The sequence below is a fragment of the Priapulus caudatus genome, unplaced genomic scaffold (assembly GCF_000485595.1).
Source record: "Priapulus caudatus unplaced genomic scaffold, Priapulus_caudatus-5.0.1 Scaffold179, whole genome shotgun sequence".
Lineage (NCBI taxonomy): Eukaryota > Metazoa > Priapulida > Priapulimorpha > Priapulimorphida > Priapulidae > Priapulus > Priapulus caudatus.
Genome location: NW_014577240.1, coordinates 110,659 through 119,211, shown reverse-complemented (window position 1 = coordinate 119,211; position 8,553 = coordinate 110,659). Strand labels below are relative to the sequence as shown.

Sequence of the window (8,553 nt, the reverse complement as noted above, 5' to 3'; positions counted from 1 at the left end):
TCTCTTTTTTTTTTCTTCTCCCCTTTTTTTCTTCTTTCTTCTTTCTTCTTTTCTTCTCTTTTTTCTTCTTTTTTTTCTTGGCCTCTTCTTTCTACTTCTTCTCTCCTTTCTTTTATGTTTTTTTCTCTTCTTTCTTTCCTTCCTCCTTTCCTTCCTCTTTTTTCTTGTGTTCATTCTCTTCTTCTTTCCTTTTCTCTCCCCCTCTTTTTTCTTTTCTTTTTTCCTTCTCCCTCTTCCTTTTTTCTATTTTTTTTTCTTCCCTCTTCTTCCCCCTTTTTTTTTTTTTTTCTCCCCTTTTTTTTTTCTCTTCTTCTCTTTCTTCGTCTTTATTCTCTTCTATCTTTTCCCCTTCCTTCGCTCGTTCCCTCTCCCTCTTACTTTTCTTCTCTTTTCTTTTTCCCTCTTTTTCTTTCCTTTTCTTTCTCCTTCCTCTTTTTCTTATCTTTATTTTCCTTCTTTTTTCTTTTCTTTTTTCCTTTTTGCTTTCTTTGTTTTTTATTTTTTATTTCTTTTTTTTTTTCTTCTTCTTTCTCTTCTTTTTTTCTTTTCTATCTTCCTTTCCCTATCCTCATTATTTTCCTTAATCCTCTCCTTTCTTTATATTTATAAACATTATATTATCATTTAAAATAAACATAAATCATATCATAATAATCTTTGTCTTTTCTTATTTCTTTTTTTATCTCTCTTCGTTTCTTCTTCCTTTTTCTTTCTTTCTCTCTTTTTTTTTCTTTTTCCCTTTTTTCTCATTTTCTTTTTTTTTTTCTTTTCTTTACTTGTCACTTTGTGTTCTTTTTTCTTTCTTCACTCTTTCTCTTTTCTCTTTTCCTTTTTCTTTTCCTTCTTTTTTCCTTTTCTTTCCTTTCTCTTCTTCTTTTCTTTCTTCTCTCTTCTTCCTTCTTCCTTTTTCTTTTTTGGTTCTCTTCTTTTCTTCTTTTTTCCTCTCTTCGGTCTTTTCTTTTTCTTCTCTTCTCTCTTATCTCTTCTTCTTGTTCTTCTTTTTTCTTTTCTTTTTTTCCTCATCTTTCTTTTTTCTTTTCTTCTCTCTTCACCCTCTTTCTTTTCCTCCCTCTTCATCCCTTTGTCTCTCTTTTCCTTTCCTTTTTCTTCTCTTCTCTCTTTATGCACCTTTCTTTTTCTCTTTTTTTTTTTCTTTTCTTTCTTTGTTTTTTCTTTTATTCTTCTTCTTCTATCCTTCTTTCATTTCGTTTCCTTTCTTTTGTTCTCCTCTGTTTCCTTCTTTTTTTCTTTTCTTTTTTTTTTTTTTTTTTTTTTTCTTTCTTTTCCCTTCCTTTCTTCCTTCTTCCTTTTCTTCTCTCCTTTCTTCCTTTTTTCTTCCTTCTTTTTTCTTTCTTATCTTTCTTCTCTCCTCTTCTTCTTTTCCTCTTTTTCTTTTTTCATTTCTATTTTCTTCTTTTTTCTTTCCTTCTTCCCCCATTCCCTTTTTTTTTTGTTTTTTTCCTCCTTTCCTTTCCTTTTCTTTATTTTTTTTCTCTTCCTTTCTTCTTCCTTTTCCCTTTTTTCCTTGTTTCTCTTTATTTTATTTTTCCCTCTCCTTTGCTTCCTCTTCTTTTTGCTTCTTTTTTTTCTCTTTCTTTTCTCTTTTTTTTCTTTTGTCCTCTTTTTGTTTCTTTTTCCTTTCTTTCCCTTTCTCTTCATTCTCTTTTTCCTTTCTCCTTCTTTCTTTCTGCATTTGTATTTATCTTCTCTTCTCTCTTATCCTTTTTCTTCTTCCTCCTTTTCTCTTTCTCCCTTTTTTCCTCTCTTCCGGTTTTTTTTTTTTTTTCTTCCTTCTTCTTTTCTCTTTTTTTTTTTCTTTTTTTCTCTTATTTCCATCTTTTCTTCTTTTTTTTCCTTCTTCTTTCTCATTCTACTTTTTTTTTTCCTTTTCGCCTTTCCTCTTCATTTTCCTTTCTTCTTTTTTTTTTTTTCCTTTCTCTTTTTCTCTCTTATTTTTTTTTTCCTCTTCCTTTCTTCTTTTTTTTCTTTTTTCCTTTTTTTTTTTCTTTCTTTGTTCTTCTTCCTATTTCCCTCTCTTTTTATCTTCTTTCATTTTTTCTCCTTTTTTATTTTTCATTCACGTTTTCTTTCTCCCTCTTTCTTCCCCCTCTCTTTTCTTTTTCTTTTTTTCTTTCTCATTCTCTTCTCTTCCTCTCTTTCTTTCTTTTTCTTTTCTTCCTTCTTCTCTTTCTCTCCTCTTCCTTTTCGTTTTTCTCCCCTTTTTTGTCTTTCTATTTTTTTTTTCTTTCTTTCTTCTTTTCCTTGTTTTCTCCTCTCTTTTCTTTTTATTTCTCTTCTTTTTTTTCTTTTTTCTCTCTTTCTTTCTTTCTCTTTTCTTCTTTCCTTTTCTTTTTTTTTTCTTCTTCGTCTCCATCTTCCTGCTCTTTTTTTTTTTCCTCTCTTTCTCTTTACCTTTTTTTTCATTCTTCTTCTATTTTCTCTTCTTCCTTTCTTCTTTCTCCATTTTATTTTAACTTCTTCTTTCCATTCTTTCCTCTCTTCCTTTTTCTCTCTTTTTTCTCTTTTTTTTTCTCTTTTTTTCTTCTTCTTCTTTTCTTTCCTTTTCTTTTTCTCTTCCTTTTCTTCATTTTTTCTTCTTTCTTTCTTTTTTTTTCCTTCTTCTTTCCTTCTTTATTCTTCTCTCTTTTCTTTTCTTTTTCTCTTCTTTTCCCTCTATTTCTCTTTCTCTTTTCTTCTTCTTTTCTTTTTTTCTCTTTTCCTTTTGGTCTTTCTTTCTTTTTTTTTCTTTTTACCTTATCTTTTCTTCTTCTCTTGGTCTTCCCTTTCTTTTCCTTTATTCCTTTCTTTTTTCTCTCTTTTCCTTTTCCTCTTTTCCTTCTTTGTCTTTTTTTCTTTCCTTTTCCTTGATTTTTCTTCTCTTTTCCTTTTTCTTCTTCCTTCTTTTTTCTTCCTTGTCCCCCCTCGTCTTTTTTTTTTTTTTTTTTTTTTTTTTCCTCTTTTCTTTTCTCTTCTCTCTTTTTATTTTTTATTTTTTTTTTTCTTCCTTCTTTTCTTCGTTTCATTCTCTTTTTTTTTCCTTCCTTTTTTCTCCTTTTTCCTCCTTTTCTTGTCCTTTTTTTCCTTTTTCATTCTTTTTCTTTTCTTTTTTTTTCTTCCCTTTTCCTTTTCTTTTTACCTCCTCATCTCTTCTTTGGCTTTTCTCTCCTCCTTTCTTTATCTATTTCTCTTTTTATTTTTTCTTCTTTTTTTTCTCTTTCTTTTTTTCCCCTCTCCCTTTCTCTTTTCTTTTCTTCTTTTTCCTTTTCTTCTCCATTTTTCTCTTTTTTTCTCTCTTCTTCTTTTCTTCCTTTTTTTTTTTTCTCGTCCTTTTTCTTCATCTTCTTTACTTTCTCTTTCATCTCTCTCTCCTTTTTTTTTTTTTCTTTTTTTTTCCTATTCTTCGTTCTTTCTTTCTTCTTTCTTCTTCTTTTCCTCTTCCTTTTTTTTTTTTCTTTTTTTCCTTTTTTTTATTTCCTTTTCTTCTCCTTTTTTCCTTTTCTCTTCTTTCTTCTTTTTCTTCTCCCTTCTTTTTTCCTTCTTTTTTTTTTTTTTCTCTTTTTTTTCTCTTTCATTTTTTAATTCTCTTCCTCTTTTTTTTCTCTTTTTTTTTTTCTTTTTATTCTCATTCTTTATTATTCCTCTCTTTTTTTTTCTCCTTCTTCTTCTCCCTTCTTTCTCCCTCCTCTCCTTTTTCCTTTTCGTTGTCTTCCCTCCATCCTTTCTGGTCCTTCCTTCTTTTCTTTGTCTTCGTCGCTTTCCTCTTTCTCTTCCCTCCCGTCTTTCTATTTCCCTTTGCTCTTCTCCTCTTGTCTTTTATTCTTTCTTTACTTTTTCTCCATTCCTCTTTTTTTCTTTTCTCGTTTTTTTATCCTTTCTTCCTCCTTTCTCCTTTTTTTTTTCTTTTTTTCTTCTTTTCCTTTGCCTCCCTTTTTTTCCTCCTCCTTTTTTCTTTATTTTTTTTTCTTTTTTTTTCTTTTTCTACTATTTTTCTTTCTTTGTTCTCTCTTTTTTCCTTTATTTTTTCCTTCCTGTTTTTTTCTATTGCCTTCTTCTCTCTTGTTCTTCTTTCTTTCTTTTTCCTTCCTTTTTCTTTTCTTCATCTTCTTCCTTTTCTTTTTCTTTTCCTCATCTTTTCTTCTTTTTCCTTTTTTTTTTTCTCTTCTTCTCTTTTTTTTCTTTCTTCCTTCTTTCCCCCTCCCCCCCCCCCCCCTTCCTTCTCTCTTTTTTTCTTTCCCTCCTTTTTCTCTTCCTTTTTTCCTTTTTTTATTCACTCTTTGTCTCCTTTCTTCCTCTTTTTTTTCTCTATTCTCTTTTTTTTTTTTTTCTATTTCCTTTCTTCTCTCTCTTCGCTTTCTTCTTCTTTTCTTCTCCTTTCTCTTTTTTTTCTCTTCTTTTTTTTCTTTTCTTCTTTTTTTCATTTTTCCTTCTGTTCTTCCTTATTCTTTCTCTTTTTTGTTCCTTCTTTTTCATCCTTTTCTTTCTTTCTTTTTTTCTTATCTCAAACATTTTTTCAAGGGATTCGGATTGGATTGTTCAATTATCGATTGATTGTTCAATTGCACAGTCAATTTAATCATTCAAACATTCAATTATTCGTATTGATTGTTCAATTTGAACAGTCAATTTAATCAATTCGACATCAATTATTCGATTGATTGTTCAATTGATCGATTGAATTGCTTCAATTGAAACAGTCAATTTAATATTCAAACGTTCAGTGATCAATTGATGTTTCAATTGATTCAATTGATTGCTTCAATTGAAACAATCAATTAATCATTCAAACATTCAATTGAACAATCAATTAATAATCATTCAGAACATTCAATGAACAATCAATTTTAATCATTCAAACATTCAAATTGAACCAATCAATTTAATCATTTCAAACATTCAATTGAAACATCAATTTATCATTTCAACATTCAATTGAACAATCAATTTACATCATTCGAAAACATTCAATTGAGCCAATTGAATGAATGAATTGCCAATTGAATCAATGAATAGGCGTATTGAATCAATGGAAGGGGAAGCAATCGCCGAGGCTCGTATATCGCCAAATTAAACCCACATGCGCAGAGATAAGAGACATGACGGAAAACGTGGTAGCACGTACGTTGCTAGAAACGCAATCGGCCAACGTTTCCCAGCTAAGTGTGTGTACCCGCGTTTACGTGCGTGTACCCGCGTGTACGTGCGTGTACCCGCGTGTACGTGCGTGTACCCGCGTGTACGTGCGTGTACGTGCGTGTATCTGCGTGTACCTGCGTGTACGTGCGTGTACCCGCGTGTACGTGCGTGTACGTGCGTGTATCTGCGTGTACGTGCGTGTACCCGCGTGTACGTGAGTGTATCTCCGTGTACCCGCATGTACGTGCGTGTACCCGCGTGTACGTGCGTGTACCTGCGTGTACGTGCGTGTACCAGCGTGTACGTGCGTGTATTTCCGTGTACCCGCGTGTACGTGCGTGTATCTGCGTGTACGTGCGTGTACCCCCTCTGTGCGTGCCTGCCTGAGCAGCCATAGTTTACAAAATTGCCTAGCTTAGCCTCGTTTTCGTGCGATGACTCCCAGGTCATGAATAATGGTCTATAAGAACGCGTCTATAAAAATGGTCTATAAGAATATATGGTCTATAAGAATAGACCATTAATATGGTCTATAATAATGGTCTATAAGAAGAAAGAATGGTCTATAAGCACGCGTGCAAATAGCAGAGTTGTAGTCGAGTCCGCACCCCCCCGAGTCCGAGTCCGAGTCCACGCCACCCGAGTCCGAGTCCGAGTCCGAGTCCAAGTCCACACCACCCGAGTCCGAGTCCAGGTCCGAGTCCGAGTCCAGTTTTGATAAAAAAGGGGGGCACAGACCGACAAGGCCGCTCACTTCCATGTATGTGTTTGTTCAAAAAAGGGGGGAGGGTGTCTCCTGCCCCCTGGATCTGTCACTTGTTTGCATGAAATAGAAAGTAAAAGCACAGGGCAGAAAGTTCTTTCTTGTAGCATAACCTTTATTTCTTTGATTTCTTAGTTCAACCATGAAGTTCGAATAGTTACACACTGTCACAGACATATAATCATGTCGATAGCAAAAATGGCTTGGCTTTACCTGAAAATATCATTTAGCAATTAATATCATATATCACATAAAGAGTTACATAAGCCTAATCATGTTTACCATGTAACATGACATTAGTGGCAATCATCCGACTTGGCTTATGAGATTGATCTGGGAAAAAATCGCAACAGGGCATCGTAGACATTTGAAAGTGTATAGTCAGCCGAAAACACAGAGAGAGTCTGAGAGACACGAGTCACATGAAACGTGTCAAAGTAACGGATCCATTTGTGTTTTACGAGAATGACACGGTACTTTTTGAACCAAATGAGAGAGTGCCAAGTATCTTCGAAGTGGTAGAAGAAGAGAAAGAAGTGGTAGAAAGAGAGCAAAGTGACGAAGCGACAGCAGATTCAAACCAAAAGGACAGTAATCTTAATCGAGCCATTGAAAACGTTACCATCTTATTATGGTTACTGAGAATAGTATCAAGGGTAGATAATGTGAAATTTGACAGAGTCAATTAGTTTTAGCTCGTAGTGGTGCCACATATTCGGCGGGGGAGTCAGAGCGGGAGACGCGCATAGTTGATCGTGGGTATATCACCGTTCATATTAAACTCCGTTATCACACTGGAGAGTTTCTATTACACTGGTCTTTACACGTTATTACATGCATTGTGCACGTATATGAAATTGTGGCGCCTTAATTACGTTGGCCTACGGGATACATCCCACCCCTTCAATCTCGCCCCTACCGACCTCTCGCCCGTAGGTGTCAAAGGTGGCCAGCATAAAAATGTAAATCCAAATTACCTATATTGATTGTAACCTTAACCGTGTTCCTAAACTATAATTTCTACCCCAACCCCTACACCTTAAAACCTAATACCGTGAGTCTAAATTTGTTTAAACAATTTAAAATTTCTAGCAAAATTTCAAGGAGGCGACATTGTCAGGTAACAATAAAATAAGTAGACGAGATGACGGCGCGAAAATCTCAACACCCGAGATCTTAAGGCTGAGCTCGTGTGTATGCTGTATATTACACGCATGTCCATTGTGTAACAAATCTACCTGGTTTCGGCAGATAGCTATTGCGCCGCGTATACAACTTAAAATTTGGGTTTCATTCCGCGCAATTATTGCAACAGCATACCAGCTTGTTGCGATAAGGGGGTGGTATAGCGCAGGGTATTTCCCACACAGTTCCGCAACAGAGCCCAATAAATAAATCGCCATGTATGTGTAAAACAGTTCAAAATGAATAAACACGGTATCAGCGTACAGTGGTGTATCTTAAAAAAAGCATGTTGAGGAACTATACTCGGACCGGCCGCAACGCGAGCCTCTAGCTCCACACACTCCACTGGCAAAAATCAATGTCAATAAACAGCTAATCGCATATATTTAAGTAGGAGTTTTAGTTTTAAATTCTTGTAAACTGCGTGTTTACAATGTGTACAGTTATGTACTATGTAGTGGCCTCGAGACGGCCTCGACCCGAGTCCGAGTGCGAGTCCGAGTCATTGCACTCCGAGGCCAAGGCCGAGGCCGAGACCAAAGAAACCGGCATCGAGGCCTACAACACTGGCAAATACCTGCGCATCTGCGTGCTATTGCGCACGCGAATATATAGCACGCTAATGATACTACATACTCTTAAACATAACTCAACAAAGCCAAGATAATTACCATCATGACACGTTCAAGCGATATTTGTCGTTTGGTTTTAGGCCATCTTGACTGCCACATTACGGTAGAGAAGAACCAGGAGCAGATTCTCTATGTAGGAGAGCAATGGAACTCCAGGATACACGAGCAATTTACCAATGTAACGATGAAAGGAATCAAGGGCTGGGGTGTTACTGAGTACCTATACAGGTTTGGGAATTTACATTATTATGTACTAATTTTTGACGATTGCTATGCAAAGTTATAAATGACAAAATGAATAACAACGTTCATTCGTATAAATGCATGCTAAGTAAATGCACATGAAAGTATTCATGTTGTTTGTGGTGTGTTGTGTTTGTAAAAGATAACTCAAGACGCAACAAAAACGTAAGTGACATTTCTCGTGCGTGTGCCTACATAACGTAACGTGAGGAAACGTAACGCAAAGTAACGCAGCGTAACGGTTGTAGAGTTAGATATTTATCCAAATTATTGTGCCGATAGACATGACGTTGTTTAGAATATTATATCTTGAAACCTCTATCTATCTACAGTTATCGAATCGTTACATCTCGAATTTATCTACAATACTATATGCCAAGGAATTACTGCTTTACCCGACTATAGCGTGTTTGTAATAAGTCACGGAGTTTTCCATTGAGCGATATAATATGTGAAGATATACATTTGGCTCTGATACAAAGTATACACGTTTAAACACAATACAGCGCGGTTATTGTTTTGATATTTTAAACTTGTATCTTGTCTTCAGAAATGACGATGGCTGTCCAGTTCCACTGCAAACGTCACTTCCAATGT

At 35.0% G+C, this 8,553-nt stretch overlaps 1 protein-coding gene across 4 annotated transcripts in view; it reads left to right on the top strand.

Moving 5' to 3' along the window:
• Nucleotides 1-7,631: 7,631 nt before the first annotated feature.
• Nucleotides 7,632-8,553, top strand: part of LOC106806793 (putative phosphoenolpyruvate synthase) — a 20,878-nt gene continuing 19,956 nt past the window's right edge. For all 4 annotated transcript variants that reach the window (XR_001393586.1, XM_014808873.1, XM_014808872.1 and 1 more), the window contains exons 1-2: nt 7,632-7,941; nt 8,507-8,553. The exon at nt 8,507-8,553 is cut by the window's right edge and continues 12 nt beyond it. Coding sequence is in view for 3 of the 4 variants with exons in the window: in XM_014808873.1 (XP_014664359.1) it covers nt 7,757-7,941; nt 8,507-8,553 (232 nt within the window). In the remaining variant the exon portion in view is untranslated. The remainder of the gene's footprint in view (nt 7,942-8,506) is intronic.